The sequence below is a fragment of the Phyllostomus hastatus genome, unplaced genomic scaffold (genome assembly GCF_019186645.2).
Source record: "Phyllostomus hastatus isolate PE091 unplaced genomic scaffold, TTU_PhHast_1.1 phas_contig_209, whole genome shotgun sequence".
NCBI lineage: Eukaryota > Metazoa > Chordata > Mammalia > Chiroptera > Phyllostomidae > Phyllostomus > Phyllostomus hastatus.
The window spans coordinates 2,919,252-2,937,050 of record NW_025333735.1 but is presented as its reverse complement, the minus strand read 5'-3'; the positions used below and the strand labels follow the sequence as shown (position 1 = coordinate 2,937,050).

At 35.9% G+C, this 17,799-nt stretch overlaps 1 protein-coding gene across 1 annotated transcript in view; it reads right to left on the bottom strand.

The window, feature by feature from the left end:
• Nucleotides 1-4,695: 4,695 nt before the first annotated feature.
• The window catches only part of COL24A1 (collagen type XXIV alpha 1 chain), a 342,153-nt gene continuing 329,049 nt past the window's right edge, over nucleotides 4,696-17,799 (bottom strand). Inside the window, exons 59-61 of the mRNA XM_045835493.1 lie at nucleotides 10,020-10,129; nucleotides 7,564-7,779; nucleotides 4,696-4,842 (exon numbers count right to left, since the gene is read on the bottom strand). Of these exons, the coding sequence (XP_045691449.1) occupies nucleotides 4,696-4,842; nucleotides 7,564-7,779; nucleotides 10,020-10,129 (473 nt within the window). The remainder of the gene's footprint in view (nucleotides 4,843-7,563; nucleotides 7,780-10,019; nucleotides 10,130-17,799) is intronic.

The window sequence follows — 17,799 nt, the reverse complement described above, 5'->3', positions numbered from 1 at the left end:
TCATCAATACTTGTTGTTTGCTGATTTATTCATAATAGCCATTCTGACCAATGTTAGATGATATCTCATTATGGTTTTAATTTGCATGTCTCTGATGTCTATCGGCCATTTGTATGTCTTGTTTGTATGAGAAATGTGTATTCAGGTCCTCTGCACATTTTTTAAATTGGATTTTTTTTTGGTGTTGGATCATATGAGTTCTTCATGAATTTTGAATATTAATCCTTTTTCAGATATATCATTGGTGAATATCTTCTTGCACTCCGTAGGTCATCTTTTCGTTTTATTGATGGTTTCCTTTGATATGCAAAAGCTTTTTAGTTTGGTGTAGTCCCATTTATTTTTTTCTTGTTTCCCTTGCCTAAGAAGATATATCCAAAAATATATTACTAAGAGTAATGTCAAAGAGTTTACTGCCTGTATTTTCTTCTAGGAGTTTTATGGTTTCAGATCTTAATTTAAGTCTTTAATCCAATTTTAGTTTATTTTTTATATGGTATAAGAAAGTGGTCTAGCTTCATTTTTTGCATGTACCTGTCCAGTTTCCCCTAGACTGTTTTTTGAAGAAACTGTTTACCCTGTTTTATACTCTTGCCTCCTTTGTCATGTATTACTTGTCTGTACAGGTGGGGGTTTATTTTTGGGCTATGTTGTTCCATTGATCTGTCTGTCTCTTTTCATACCAGTACTTGCAATGGTTAATTATATGTGTCAATTTTTACTGGACAGAGGGTGCTCAGATTAAAAATTATTTCTTGGTGTTGCTGTGAGGATGTTTCTGCATGATATTAACATTTGAATCAGTGAACTCATTAAACTGCTCTCCCCCATGTGGTGGGCATCATTTAATCCATTGAGGGTCTGAATAGAACAAAAGGCAGAGCAAGAAAAAAATTGCCCCTTTTTGCTTTCTGTCTACTTGCTTGAACTGGAATAATTTATGTCCTGTGGCTCCTGGACTGGGTTTGAAACCACTGGTGCCCCTGGTTCTCAGGTCTTTGGACTTAACACCATCACAGCACTAGGTTTCCTGGGTCTCTAACTTGCAGAGAGCAGGTCATGAGACTCCTCAGCTTCCATGGGAGTCAATCTGTCACAATGAATATCCACATAATATATCAATAAAATGTATTATTGATACTATATAAATATATATTGTTATAAAAATCTCTATCTCTGTTACTGGTTCTGTATTTCTGGAGAACTCTAAATTTTTTTTTAATCCTCACTCAAGGATATGAGAGGGAGGAAGGGAGGGAGAGAAACACTGATGTGAGAGAGAAACATCAGGTGCTTCTCGTACGTACCCTGACTGGGGAGCGACCTGAGACCCTTTGGTCCATGGGATGATGCTCCAATGAAGTGAGTCACCTGGCCGGGGCAGAGGACTCTAATTTTTATTTTTATTACCCTAATTTTACAATGAAGAAACTGAAGCAATAAGAAATCACACAGCTACTCCTCACAGCATTCAACTACTATGTTATAGTGCCTATGATTAAGTTGATTAAAATATGCTTTATATTTAATATTTCAGGAATACAAAACTTAAAGTAAAGCATTTCTACTATGTATATTTCCTAATTGTACCTAGGAAAATCATTTGTTTCTGAAATCAATATTCAGTGGGAGGAACAGAAGGCACAGCACGTAGACTGAAGCTAGAGCATAAATTATGCTTTCTTTCATTTAGAAGCAACCTTTGATCTGTTTTAAAAACATTTCTGCTCCTTCATCAGTAAGTCAGACATCATTGCCATAGCCCCATTTCTAAAAATTGTGGCAAAACATACAATAGAAAATTGGTCATTTTATTCATGTAAAGTGTATACTTCAGTTGCATTAAGTACATCCTAATTGTTGTGAAACCATCATGACTACCCATACCCAGACCTTTGTCACACCCCAAACAGAATCTCTGAAGTTATTAAAAAATAATTTCCCGATCCCACTCACTCAGCCTCTGATAACCTCTGCTGTATCTTCTGTTTATAAATTTGTCTGTGGCACTCCTTACAAGTGGAATCATAAAATATTTGTCCTTTTTTTGGTATGGCTTACTTAACATAGCATAATGTTTTCAAGGTACATCAATGTTGCCACCTATATAAAAATTTCATTCCTTTTTAAGGCCAAATAATATTCCATTGTATGTACACACCACATTTGTTTCAGTTCATCTGTTGATGCACATTTGAGTTTTCACCTTTTGGCTACTCTGAATAATACCTCTTTAATCATTTATATAATTAAAACAAGTATCTGTTTGAGTCCCTTCTTTCAACCCTGTTAGGTATATATACATGAACTATAATTCCTGGATCATATGGAAATTCTATGTTTAATTCTTGAGGACCTACCAAATTATTTCCCAAAGTAGCTGCATGATTTTACATTCCCACCAGCAAGGTACAGGGTTCCAATTTCTCCACATCTTCACCAACACTTATAATTTTTTTCTTCCTTCTTCTTCCTTCTCCTTCTTTTTTGATAATAGCCATCCTAATGTATGCAGAGTAATGTCTTAACTGGTTTGGATTTGCATTTTCTTGATGACTAGTGAAGATGAGCATCTTTTCATTTTTTATATATTTATATAAATATACATATTTATATATATTAAAAATATATAAATATATAAATATATGTTAGCTTTGTATATATTTTCTTTGTAGAAATGTCAAGTCCTTTGCCCGCTTTTTAAATTGGGTTGCTTTTATTTGTTTATATGAGTTGCTGGAGGTCTTTCTATATTGTGGATGTTAATTCCTTATCAGATATGTGATTTGCAAATATTTTCTCCCATCTGGAGACTGTCTTTTCACTCCCTTGAGAATGTCCTTTCATGACAACAGTTTTTGATGTGAGGTTTTACCTGCTTTTATTGCCCGTCTTTTGGTGTCATACCTAAGAAGTCATTGCTGAATCCACTTCATGAAGTCTTTCCCCTCTGTTTTCATCTAAGAGTTTTATAGTTTCACCTCTTACATTTAAGACTTTGATCCATTTTATTTTTGTATATGATTTAAGGTAAACATCCAACTTTATTCTTTTGCATGTGAAAATACAGTTTCTGCAGCAGCATTTGTTAAAACAAAACAAAAACTACTGTTTTTTTCCCATTGAGTAATCTTCGCACTCTTGTTGGAACTCAATTGATCATATATGGGAGAGTTTCTTTTTGTGCCATGACCTCATTTTGTACTGAGAGGAAATAGGTCCCATAATCCTTTCCCAGGTATGTAGCAGATACTTTCTAATAATGTAAACACATACAGTGGAGAAGGGCCATGCCAGAGGGCCTATCATATAGAATAAAAGGATATAGCAACAAAAGAAGAAAAACAAATGCCACCAAAAAAGATTTAAAGCACATTTTTATTATAGATAGGTAAGTGTGGTTTGTTGTGGCTGAAAGTATGTTTATAATGCATGTACAAGCTTTTCTATACACCAAAGGTATAATACTTTTAATACTTAACTAACATTTCTCTGACAACAAGGAAAGTCTAAATTGGCTGAGTTTTTTTTAAATGGGAAAAAAGTGTTCTTTTCCCCCCTGGATGTTGCTTTAAAGACTGGTAAATTTAATTCATTTAGGTCCCAACATATTACATTTAAGAACAGTGAAAGAAAATCAATTAACACTACAAAACATGTAATTTCTATAAATCAGAAATATAAAGTTTTTATAATTTAAAACAGCAGCAATTTCAAAAGATTTGCTGAATTAAAACTTTACAAAATATATATACACAAAATATCATTCCAGATGATCATGGATTTTTAAAACTAGTATGTAACAATGCCAAAAGTCTAACCCAAACCTACTACTGATGTAGCTGGCCTATAACAATTTTTACAACAAATTTTTTGTTTGAAAATAAAACAAAAACAAAAGTAACCTCCCAATTCTCTTGTGCATAAGCATAGGTTACAATGTACTGGCTTTGATTCCGTAGCCACAAAGAGAATTTTAAAATAGAACAAAGGCTTCACATAAATAATGTTTTACTTGTTATTAAGTATGTGACCAAACAAATTAAAATAAGTACTAACAACCAAAGCAAATCTTGATGTAACCAGTACATACACCCTTAAAGAATGACAAAGACAAAAAAAGAAATAAAATGGTCTATAAAAGCCACAAGCACCTTGCTTTAGAAAGAGCACCAAGCAACACGAAAAGGTAACACGTAAGAGGTAGTGTACCACCGGCTAGGATGTATATGCCCACTGGGGACCTGAATACAGCTCAGTATTTGGGAAGATAAGACATATTAAACTGTGGTTTATAATTTTTAGACAGAAGCATTGCACTTTTGGGAACATTAGCCAGTATTGCTCCATAGCGCTCTGCACCTCCAGCTGTCTAATGGGTACTTTGCTCTCAGTCAAAAAATAAAGGGTGCCCTGAAGATCCATGTTTAAAAATCTTCAGTGCTAGGGAATTTTCTAAGAAAGCTCAGATCAACATAATTTTTAAAATAATTAAATACTTTATCAATTATAGTCCTTTTAAAAATGACTTTTCTCCACCCTAGGAGGAAGTCCTTTTTTCCTGAGATTCTTTAAGAATTAGCCAATGCTTTTATTCCATGCCTTTCATAACGATACTATCTTTCTGTTTCTATTTATCCCTCTGCAGCCATTACCTGGCCAACAGCCAGGTAATTCAGAACTAATTCAGAGGCTTTAGAGAAAGCATACAGAACTGCTTTCAATGTAGTACTTTCGTTCAGCTTTGAGATGAGGAAGTTTTTGTACTTCAATTACTGGAAGTTGATTAGGGTCCAGGGTGTGAAAAAGGAATTTTGCCGTATGCCAGCTGCCATCTTGAATCTGTAAAGTAAGAACAAAATGCTTCAACATGTAATGGTTCCTTCAGCAGTCATTCTCAGCAGACAATGTTTTCATAGACAATGTAGAATTATTTTAAGGGTTAAAGATAATAAGTAGAAAGTATATAGAGCCTGGCATAAAATGGTCAATAAATGGTAACAGTTACTGTGAATAATTGAAAACATGGACTTATTCCTTTCTTGAAATTGCATTGTGTGTTCTGATTTTTCAGTTTCGGAGACTAAGGGTAGCCTTCTGCTTCTGTTGTCTGTGAATCACTAAACCAGAAATGAAATAGAAGGCTGCACATTGCCTGATATGATTAATATTCATCTGTTCTATGTTCCTTTATTTGGGACTAATTCTTCATGATGGGCTTTTTTCTTGGATGAAAAGGGAATGAGTTATCTCAACCTCTCTTTACTTTAGGCAGAAAATAACCAGAATTGCTTTAGTCAGAAGTAAATTATAATTCTGTTAAATCATCTTTCAGGTTTCTTTTTTCCCCATTCTGTGGTTACTATATAGTTTCTTTCTTTCCTATCTTCCTTCCAGACCTTTCCATTTCTCTTATTACTATGTGTTCTTTTGTTTCTGATAAATTCTATGATGGAACAAAACTATCACTAAATAGCCTGTGATTCAGATTCAATAAGACAGAGAAACACAATTGACTAGTTTAGTGAAGTGTTTTATTCAGCAGTTGATTCACTTACTCATTCACAGGATTATCATGGTATACATTTTTAAAATTTGAAGGGACTTTAGAGACTATTTAAGCTATGAATTCTGTTTTAAATTAAGGCAGCTGAAGCTCACTGAAGATAAATTACTAAAGTCATAAGCTTGATGTGATAGCTAGAATTAGAATTTAGTGTGTAAGACACTGTTAGATTTAACTCAGTAAGTCTTTTAAGCAATGTTGATTGAACACTAAGTATATTTGGTACAGTTGAATAAGATGTAATCCTCTATTTTCTTACAGTGCTTCAGAAATATAAAGATGAATAAATTAGCTCTGGCTTCTAAATTTTAGCAGCTTATAAATCTGGTTGGTGAGAGGAAATATATAAATGAATAACCATAATATGAGATCATATATGGTAAGTGCAATATAAATAATGAACAATGAGTGCTAAAAACAACTGGAAAAGTGGGAGGTGGTTGTAAAAATAAGCCTAACGTGGGGTTAAGTGCACAGATTTTGTGCTGGAAGAGATTTAGAAGGAAATCCAGGTGCCACATTTTCTTTCACATATAAAATGGAAATAATAAAAACTTACCTCATAGGGTTGTGAGGATTAAATGAGATTTTGATTAAAAGTCCCTAGCAGTACAGTGTGGCATAAGCTTTGGAGTTGCTCACATTAGCTGCATGATCTCTGCCTTCACCTTCTTACCTATATAATGAGACTAATAATTTTGCTGTTATAGCTAAAAAAAATAGTGTATGTAATACATGGTATCTGGCATATAATAAGCCCCCAATACTTTGTATCAATAGTAGGAACTGTTGTTGATGTGATGGTGATGATGATGATGATGAAGAATAGATCAGTCTGGCCACAGTTTAGGGTAGAGCGCCAGTGAATGCCCAAGCTGGAAAGGTAGGCTGGGGTTTGACTGTTTTAAGTGCTGAACACAGAGATGGTAAGTTTGGATTGTGCCTCAGAGATAGTAGTAAGCCACTGAAAATTTCCAGACAAAACTGTAAAAGTGAAGTGAATTTGTTGATAACATTGATTTCTTCACTTATACACAATGAGCCATGGACTTCTGACTGTCTATGATTTTTCAAATAACCATGGACCATTTATCTGGAAATGTTATTACAAAGTAGAGTTCCCTGGAAATGGTAACAGGTAGTAAATCATGGGTGTCACAGGACACAAGAACCCCCAAAGTCATGAAAATATGTATATTAATGGACAACTCGTTTCTCTGAACAGGAATTGGCAAAGTCTTTTGTAAAGGGCTAGATAGTAAATGTTGTAGGTTCTGTGGGGTATATGGTGTTTGTCACATTTACTCAATTCTGCCATTGCTGTAGATACTAAATAAACAAATGAGTGTGGCTATATTCCAATAACATTTATTTACAAAAACAGGTGGTAGGCTAGATTTGGTTTGTGGACTGGAGTTTGCCAGTACCTACCCTATAACAAAATATTTTAAAATTATAGAATTTTTATAACATTTGTTATTTAACTTTAATAAAAATGGGCTATAATTCACATATTGATTGGTAGGGCCAGTCAATCTGCAATTACACCCAATACCAGGCATAGGCATTGACAAAATAAAATAAAATCGACTTGCCTCTATAACCTGTTTTCCATGAGGTAATGAGATATAGAATCACAGTGGTGAGAATACATACAAGAAATCTATTTATCTATATGTCCTATCTATCTGTCTATCTATCTATCTATGAATGACATGATTATTTCATATGGGAAATAAAAATTAATGTGTTAGCACCTGTTTTGCATATAAAATCCATGGATGACCAATGGATGTGACAAAAGTTGACAAGACATGATATAAACAGATGATTTTGAAAAATATATGGTTATTACAAATCAGGACATTAAAACTTGCTATACTTCTATATATGCAGTTTGCAATTAAAGTCTTACACTCATTACTTTAATTTTATAGTTTTATAAATTTTAAGTTAGTTATATTGAACAATTCCACAAGCCCCATTCCCTTCCTTACCTTGCAGTCATCTGAAAGCACTTTAGGTTCAAGTAGAGTTTTTTCTTCAAAAATCTGGCCATTCCATCCCTTGAAGCCAACAGGCAATCCTGAGCCACTTGTCTGGGCGCTCGTCCATGCTGGAGTGTTTAGACAGTGGATGGTGATGATTTGGGTGGCTTCTGAGCTCAGTAAATGAAGAAAGTTCATCTGGACTTTTCCAACTGCAAACTCCAACTAATGTCATGGAAACAATATGTACGTTATAAGATGTGGCAATTGAGAAACTTGTACTTTGGGGAAACCTGAGGAAAGCCCTTGAAAAACAGCCTTGAGAAAGCTACTTTTCTTGGCATTTAAATGCCAGTCTGTGGCGTGCTCATAAATACTTAACAGGCACTTGCAGGGGCCAGGGTGGGAGAGTGGATGGGAACTCCTGATTTATAGCACTTTCTGATTTCCATGGTATAAGTACTTCCATGATGGCTGATTGCAGCCTGTCAAGGTGGCGTCATTGAACATGGAGTTGGGAAGAGATGTTAACTATAGGCTCTCCTGAGCCAGCCTGAGCTGGTTTCAGCAGAATACTAGACTACCAGATAAGATAAAAAATGAAGATAATTTTCATAATGTTACCTAAAATACATTAGGAATTTTTTGTTGATTAATACTTTAATAATTTTTTCCTAAAAATCTGAAATTCTGTCTATACTTCCATTTGAAGGGTTTTTTTTTTTTTAGTTTATAAAGATAAGTTACAAGTTGTAATAATAAACTGGTTGAGTAACTTCAACTGAGACCCTTTAAAGACAAGGACACATCTTATTCTTTGTGTTGCCAGCTCTGGTGTAGTTTCAGTCACAGTCATAAATGTCTACCAGATGAATGAATGAGTGAACAAGCATTAACTCATACAGTGAATAATATAGGGCAAAATTGGAGCAAGAAGCTCTGATTGTACATATTTAAGGCTTAAATGACAATGAGGAATTTATATTAAATTCCAAACATAAAATTAGAAAGATATCAGTTAGGAGGTGACAGAGAAGCAAAAAATAAGGCAATAACATAAAATGCAAAGCCCCAAGAAAAGAGAGGAAAGGCAGAGGAAGGACATAGGAGGAAAACATGGAAGGGTCACTATAAAGAACAGTAGAGTCTAAGTAGTTAAAATGCCTTCATTTAACAGGTGAGAATCACAAACTTGTAAAATATTTAAACTTTCTGAGCCTTAGTCTCCTTATTGGTCAAGTTGGTTATAATATGGGTATGACAGGATTGTTATAAAGATTTGAGGTGCCAAGTGTCATTGACCTAGGTCCTCCAGTGGCTCACAATATCCTTTCCCAGATTAATAGTGGGACAGAAACTAGAACCCAGCTCCCTAATTCCAAGTCTACTTTCTTTCTGCACCTGCCCAGTCCTTCTCAGGTTGAGTTTAGGAATAGGAGGGATGGGAGAACTGATTCAGTCAAGAAAAGAATTCAAGTGCAGCTCTTTCACTATTCCTATCTCTTTGCATACCTCCCCTTTCTTCTATGATAATCCAAATAACAATCCTGGGCCAAATCCAGGGGAATGATAAAGTCACATGAATATTTGGGAAGTAGGCCTATCATGCTAGAGGTATACAGATTCCCTAAAAGCAGAAGAATACGTCCTTCCTCTGCTTTGGGGCAATAATGGCAAGTGCCTACAGAGACGAACTGGTGAAACACCCTGGGCAACGAAGGGGGAGGTTTTAGGAGGAGAGAGCAGTCTGACAATAGGCAGTTAGAAAGACTAACAGACTGTGCATTTTAGCTGCTGTTATTTTTTAAATCACGGACAAAACACAAAGAGGCACATGTATTGGTTCTTTGCCAATGAGAAGTAAGGCCTTGGTAATACCAAGCTGGCTTAACCAGAAAAAGAAATGAAATTTTGATGTCTTCAATATATGTTATAGGTAGAACTAAGCATTAGCTTTTATAAATGTCTGTTACAATATCCAGTGTTATTCCAAGCTAACTTTCATTCATTCTAAACACTTGCTTTACAGAATTATGCTCGAAAGAAGTTTTTAATAACAGTCAGTGGATGTCTAAGGAGGTTATTTTGAGCTCAGTCACCAAATAAAAGGCAAGTTCTGTGATAAACTTTCTCTTTTAATGATCATAAAATTTTCAGTAACATTTTAGGTAACTTTTTACTGATTACAAATCCTGCAGCTGTTTGGGGATTTTCTAATGTGTGTGCATGCATAAAAACATGTTTCACATTTTAAAAAGAAATTTTAAAACTATAATCAGGGGAGTAAGCCAAGATAAACCAACATAAAAATAATCAAAGTGTTAAGATTTACTAAGATTATCTTTAAAAACAAAAATTTCTTATACATTAATAACATTTACAACTATTTAAAGCTAGAATTTTAAAAATCACTGTTCACTGACACTGGGCAAATGCTGACATATACTCTAAAACACAACACACACCTTTGTCACAGGAGCCGGAGACAAGCATGTCTGACCACCAGCACTGAAATTGCAGAAAACCTCAATAGCATCTGAAGGGCATCCAAGATTTGGATCAATCCAGTATTTTCCTATTAATTTATTGTAAACCACAAAGATATTTAAATACCATATTAAAATATATTCAGAACATCCTTACAAATGATCATACTTTAATTTTATATTTTGTCTTATTTGTAAACATCTAGAAGATTATAGAAATATTTACATTTAGTGAATAAATGGAAGCTGCAATCATTATATAAAATTAATACTGAAAAATACTGTATTTTTTCACATACCTATCATTCTAAGGGCATTTCATAATTTTAATAAAAATGAAAGAACAGCTGAATTTATTGCTTCATTCTACAAATGAGCCGAGCACCTTAAAGTGAATTGTCTAATGTTACACAGTAAATAGAAAAGCTGGATTTAATGTGGTGTATGTGTATATTTCTGATCTATATTTCTTAAAATGAATATATGCTGAGTGAAATAAGCCAGTCAGAGAAAGACAAATAGCATATGACCTAGTTTATATGTGGAATCTCACAAACAGAAACAGAGGCATGGATCCATGGAACAGACTGACAGCTATCAGAAGGGAAGGGGGAGGAGGAACTAGATGAAAGAAGGTGAAGGGCTTAATGAAAAACACATAGGCATAGCCCACGGGCATAGACAAACACATCAGTGTGGCAACGGCTGAAGGAGGGGGTGGGGGCTGGGCAAAGGTGGGCAAAGAGGGGGAAATGGGGACACCTGTGATAGTGTCAGACACAAACATAAAGTTTTAAAAACTAATAAAAGAGAACAATCAAGAAAAAAAGAAGTAACTTTGGCAATCTCCCTGAGGTAAAATGTATCTTTATTATAAATAAAATAAAAATAATAAAACTTTTTATTTTCAGAAATAAAAGTGTATGGTGATACTGTTTCCCCAGCTTATTCCCCCATCACTCTCCCAGTTAACTATTTAAAACCTTTTCTTCTCCTTCAAATTTATTCTACCCTTTCCTTCTTCCTTATTGTTGACTGAGAAGCTTCAATTTCTGAGATAACTGAAGCAATCTGAAGAAAACTTACATAAGCTCCCCCAACTACATCTACCCAAGTAGCTATACTTGTAAAAATACATTCTGCCTTCCCTCTTATTGCTGTGAATAAACTGTGTTGTTGTATAAGGCTTATCTTGTCTATTTATGGCTTCAGTTTAAAATTATTTCTCTCGTTTTTTTCCTTTAGAGTCTGTTTCTGCCAGTTCTCATTCATGGTGATTTGTCAACTAGTGCATTTGGTTATCACTGATTATATGCTGGGCACGATATTTAATAATTCTTTTTGGAAATAATTTGATCTCTATGATGATATTATCTTTTATAGAAGATTTTGGCTTCTGTCATGTAACAGGGGGTACAAATGGTATGGAGCCATCTTAGTCCAAGTTCAAAGCTGAAGATTTTCTAAGCTATCTCGATGATGTAAAATCAGTCTACATATTTTTATAACTATATTTTATTGCTTATGCTATTATAGTTGTCCCAATTTTCTCCCTTTTGTTACCTTTCACCCAACCTGCACCTACTTCCTCAGGTAATACCCACACTGTTTTCTGTGTCCATGAATCCTGCATATATGTTCTTTGGCTGCTACAGTTCCCTATGCTATACTTTCCATCCCCATGACTATTCTGTAACAACCAATTTGTACTTCTTAATTGCTTCACCTTTACCCATCTCCCACACCACCCCCCCCCCCAGGCACCCATCAAAATGTTCTCTGATCCTATGATTATTTTTCTGTTCTGCTTATTTATTTATTTATTTATTTTTTAGATTCAGTTGTTGATAGATATGTATTTACTGCCATTTCATTGTTCATTTTTGATCTTCTTCTTTAAGAAGATGCTTTAACATTTCATTTAACACTGGTTTGGTGGTGATGAACTCCTTAGCTTTTCCTTGTCCGAGAAGCTCTTTATCTGTCCTTTGATTCTGAATGACAGCAGCTTTGCTGGGTACAGCAATCTGAGTTGTAGGGCCTTGCTTTTCATCACTCTGAATATTTTGTGCCAATCCCTTCTAGCCTGCAAAGTTTTGTTGAGAAATCAGCTGACAATCTTATGGGGGATCCCTTGTAGGTAACTAATTGCTTTTCTCTTGCTGGCTTTAAGATTCTTTCTTTGTCTTTAACCTTTAGTATTTGAATTATGATGTGTCTTGGTGTGGGCCTCTTTGGGTTCATGTTGTTTGGGACTCACTGTGATTTCTGGACTTGTATGTTTTTTTCCTTCACCAAGTTAGGAAATTTTTCTGTCATTATTTTTTTCAAATAGGCTTATAATTCTGTGTTCTTCTGATCTCCCTCTGGCACCCCTATGATGTGAATGCTGGTATGCTTGAAGTTGTTCCAGAGGCTCCTTACATGATCCTCACTTTTCTTGGATTCTGTTTTCTTCTTGCTCTTCTGATTGTTTTTTTCTTCCTTATGTTATAAATTGCTGATTTAATTTTTTGGCTTTACCCATTCTACTATTGATTTCCCTGTAAATTGTTCTTTATTTCAATTAGTGTTCCCTCCATTTCTGAATGGAAGTTTTTTATGCTGTTGAGGTCCTCACTAAGTTCCTTGAGCATCTTTATAACCAGTGTTTTGAACTCTACATCTGACAGATTGCTTATCTCCATTTTGTTTAGTTCTTTTTCTGGAGTTTTGTTCTGTTCTTGCATTTGGGCCATGTTCGTTTCTTCATCTTGGCAGCCTCCCTGTGTTTATTTCTATGTATTAGGTAGAGCTACTATGTGTCCCAGGCTTGACATAGTTGCTTAAGGTAATAAGTGTCCTGTGTGACCCAGTGGCACAGCCTCCTGTATAACCTAAGCTGGGAACTCAAGGTGCATCCACCCTGTGGGCTGTGTACACCCTCCTCTTGTAGGTGAGCCTTGATTGATGTTGGCACATTCAAGGTCAGCCACCACCTGTGTTCTGTCCATGGTCACAAAGCATTAGTTACAAAGTGATCTGCAGATGGCTGCTACTTATGCTGGGCTTGGAGGTACCCAGGAGAGGCCAAGCTGTGAACCAAGGCTGGATATTGCTAGTGCCAGGCGTGGGGCAATTTAGTGAGAGGTACAGGGCTCACTGAATCCAGATGCTACTGGTTTGAAATAATTTAGGTAAATCTGAAGCTTGGGCCAAGACACGCCATTCACATGGAAAAGCCACTGGAAACAGCTTGGGTAAGCCTGAATGTGAGCCAGGTTGATGGAGTCTCAAATATGACACCTGCCTGCTGGCTCTGTGGATCTGTAGGGAGAGTGCTCAGAGAAGGAACATTGGCCTCTCCTAGCACTTCTGTCTGGGAGAAAGCTGTGCTTCAGCTCTTGCCCTGACACTGCACAATTAAGTTCCTCCTCCTAAGTTTCTGGTGCCTTTCAATCTTTTGCCCTGGTACTGGAACCCAGAGGGAATGAGTCTGAGTAATCTGTATATACACCCTTTAAGAGGAACTGCCTGGGATTCCGGAAGTTTCTGTCTTTCACAGTCTCAAACTCTTCTGGTTTTAACAGCCAGAAGTTATGGAGACTCATATTCTGGGGTGAAACCTTGGGCTGAGGAGCCTAGTCTGAGGCTCCTGAGATAGTCCTCCCAATTTTTACCTGCCACATGTGGGTACAGAACCAGCCCATTCCATGTCTCCATCCCTCCTACCAGTCTCCATGTGGTTTCTTCTTTAATTCAGTAGTTGTCAGAAGCTTTATTCCTGGAGCTTCTGAAAAATGGTTGTTCTGTATTTGAGTTGTAATACTCATATGGTTGTGTGAGGACATAAGCCATGTTTACCTACTCTGCCATTGACTGGAAGTCTTAGGCTATAGTTTGTTTGAATGCCTCTCTCTTCCTAGAGTGAGGTCCTGGGGTCCTTTGAAAGCCTAGGTCCTACCTTAGGTAGGCCACAGGTTCCTACTTTTGACCCTTAACCTTATGAAGCCACCAAAAGCACTACTCCATTTCTGAACACGTCTGGGGAAAAAGTAGCTCTAACTGTTGTGTTCACCTCTCTGCTGTCTTGTTCAAAATCTGGGTTGACAAGACATGAAAACAATCAAAGTGTCTTTGGTAGATGATTAGATAAAGAAGGTGTGGTGCATGCAGGATGCAGCAAAAGCAGGTTTTTGGTTGTTTGTATGGAAAATAATACAATAATTAATAAATAACAATGCAAGAATAAAACTCTATGTTTTGTGTACTCACAACTGTATGCAGTGTGGTACTACTCAGTCGTACCAGAAGAGAGGAAATGCTGCCATTTGTGACAACATAGACAGATCTGGAGAATATGATGCTAAGCAAAATAAGTCAGATGGAAAAGTAAGAACCATATGCTTTAACTCATATGTGGGATATAAAATTGAAAGCAACACATAAACAAACCAGACAAACAAACAAAAACTCATAGACACAGAAAACAGTATGGTGATTACCAGAGAGAAAGGGAGGTAGAGAGGTGCGTGGGGGGAGTTTGTAAAGGGGGTCAAATAGATGGTGACAGGAGATTTGACTTTGGGTGGTGGGCACACAATGCAATAAACAGGTGATGTATCATAGGATTGTACATTTGAAACCTATATAATTTTATTAACGAATGTCACCCCAATAAGTTTAATAAAATTTGTTTAAAATTTTAAAAATTTGGCTTGAAAATTCTTCACTATTTTGTTATTTAATGCCTTTCAATTGATTTTTAAAAATAAAATTAGCCAGGCAACTTTTTTCTTTACAAAATAATTTTATTTTTTAAAATTTTACTTTTGTTTTGTGTTAAGCATTTTATTTTAAAATATTTTAGATCCACATAAATATTGCCAAAATAACACAGAACTTTCCTTTATGCCCCCTTATCCCTTTTCCACTAAAATTCACATATTATGAAGCCATGATCATTTGTCAGAACTAAGAAATTGACCTTAAGACTCTACTTTTAAGTAAACTGAAGACTGTAATAAAATTTTAGCCGTTTTCAACTAATGTTCTTTTCTTTTCCATATTCAATCCAGGATATCATCACAATACATACTAACAATGTTTCCTTAATCCTTTCCTATACATGACTGTTTCTCACTCTTTCACGGTTCCCCATGATTTTGACACTTTTGAAGAGCACTATTCAGGTATTTGGCAGAATGTCTCTCAGGGTTTATATGAATAAACCATATTTGGGTTTATATGAATTTGCTCATGGTTAGACTGGAGTTATTAGCTAGGCAATTTGAGCTACATGCTTCATTACTGGGAGTAAAAACTCTCTGGATCCACTGTTTCATCTCAAAATCTAATAAGGTTTTAACTCCTACCATTCTGCTAAAGCACTCTTATGAAGGTCATCAAAAATCTTCACATTGTTAAATCCAGTAGCCTTTCTCCATCTTCACCTTTCCTGACATTAACCCTGTTGGTTCCTTCCTCCACAGGCAAACCATTTCCATCACTCTGCACTCATCTTAGTTTTCTTTGCCAGTCCCCCTGCATCTCCCAGGCCTCTAAACACTGGAGAGCACTAAGGCAAAGTATTTAGACTTCTCTTTTTTAAAATTTATGTACTTTTTAGGATTAAACTGGGCAAAATAACCTTTGAATTGGGCCAAACTAGCACTGTATTCCAAAAATTCTTCACCAAGGTAACAAGAAAGCAGAATTATGACTACCAAACTGAAAGAGACAATCTAAAGACATTCTTTGGAAGTAGCACCACCCTGTATAGTTAAGAATAATTTAGCTTAGTTGCACCTATAGAAATTCCTTCTTTGACTTATTAACAACAACAGAAATTCATTCCTTTTTCCATGTAATTGTTCCCCTTTCCTTTCTTACAAAACCCTTTGCCTTTGCTCCCTAACTGGAACACTATTTGGGTTTCAGCCTGAATCAGTGCTTTCCGAGTCATTATTCTTTTGGATCTCAAGTACATAAACATTTGCTGCCTTTCGCTTGGGTCTTTTATTTTTAGTTTAACAACCCACATGCAAATTGTCAACAAAAACTGCTGGCTCCACTTAAAGTACATCCAAAGATTTGACCATTTCTTATCACTTCCCCTGGTGCTGGGTGGGCCTACTAATTCTAGGCCCACCCAGCACCATCTTTTACCTGGACTGTTTCAGTAGCTTCCACAGTGGCTGCTTCTGCCCTGCTCTTGACTATGTCTACACTATACTGGCCAAAGAAATATTTTAAAAATCTAAGTCAAATCATGTTATTCCTTGCTCAGAAATGTCCAATAGCTTCTCTTCTTATTCAAACCAGAAACTGGAGTCCCTGGACTAGTCTATATAATCTGGTGGCTTGATGTCCTTCTGAGTCAATCTCCTACAATTCTCCCCCTTACGCACCCTCTTCCAGTCACTCCGGTCTTCTTCCTCATGGTAGAGCATGCCAAGTACACTCTTAGGCCCAGGACTTTTGCATTTGCTCTTCCTGCCCAGGATTTTTTTTTTTTTTTGCCAGATTTCCTGTAGCTTGTCCCCATACCTCCTTTGGCATTGCTCAAATGTCACTTTCTCAGAGATGACTTACCTATCTACTCTCTAAAACTTCACCCCACTCCACTTTCTATCATATTTCTCTTCCCTGCTGTTCTGTGTTTCTCTAGAGCACTTACCACTGCCTAGTAATAAAAGTACTTTTGGACATAAAGACTTTTCTTATACCTTGCAATCCACATCAATTCTCTATTTCTCCTAGTAGGAAGGTAGACCTTGAATTAGATTTCATTGATCTGTATGTCTTACAATGTTTTTGTTCATTTCAAGTCCATAGAATTGCATTTTTATGCCCTCAAATATGTGAAGGAATTAGTATCACTAAAGGTCACTGTAACTGTAAGTATTATTTTAGTTTTTATGGTAATCTAGGGCATAAAATATGTATAGAAGGTAAGCATTTTATTAACATAAATAAAATTAGTATTTTCATTGTACCTCTAGAATAGAAGTAGATTTTTTGACAAGAATGTGTGTGTATGTATGTGGTATACATGTATACATAAAATAAAATATGGACTACTATTTACCCTACTGAATGATATAACAGTTTTTTTCAAATTAGCTTATGTGCCATTGTGTTGGGACTAGTTTTCAGCAAAAAATGATAACTATTAATATTGAGTGTACAGCTGACCAAAAAAATTAAAATTAAATGACATATTGTAGCAGACAGAATTTCTCCTACTTATTATCAGATAAGGATGACTACTCCACTCCTTTTAAAACTTTTCCTTGACTTGAACAGATACTTCTCCAAGGAGGACACACAGAGGATCCAGAGACACATGAAAAGATGCTCAATATCGCTAACTATCAGAGAGATGCAAATTACAACCACAATGAGATACCACTTCATACCAGTCAGAATGGCCATCATAAACAAAGCAACAAGCAACAAGTGTTGGAGAGGCTGTGGAGAAAAGGGGACCCTAGTGCACTGTTGGTGGGACTGCAGACTGGTACAACCACTATGGAAAGCAGCATGGAATTTCCTCAGAAAACTAAAAATGGAACTGCCTTTTGACCCAGCAATTCCACTGCTGGGATTATATCCTAAGAACCCTGAAACATCAATCCAAAAGAACCTACGCACCCCAATGTTCATAGCAGCACAATTTACAATAGCCAAGTGCTGGAAGCAACCTAGGTGCCCATCAGCAAATGAATGGATCAAAAAATTATGGTACATTTACACAATGGAATTCTATGTAGCAGAA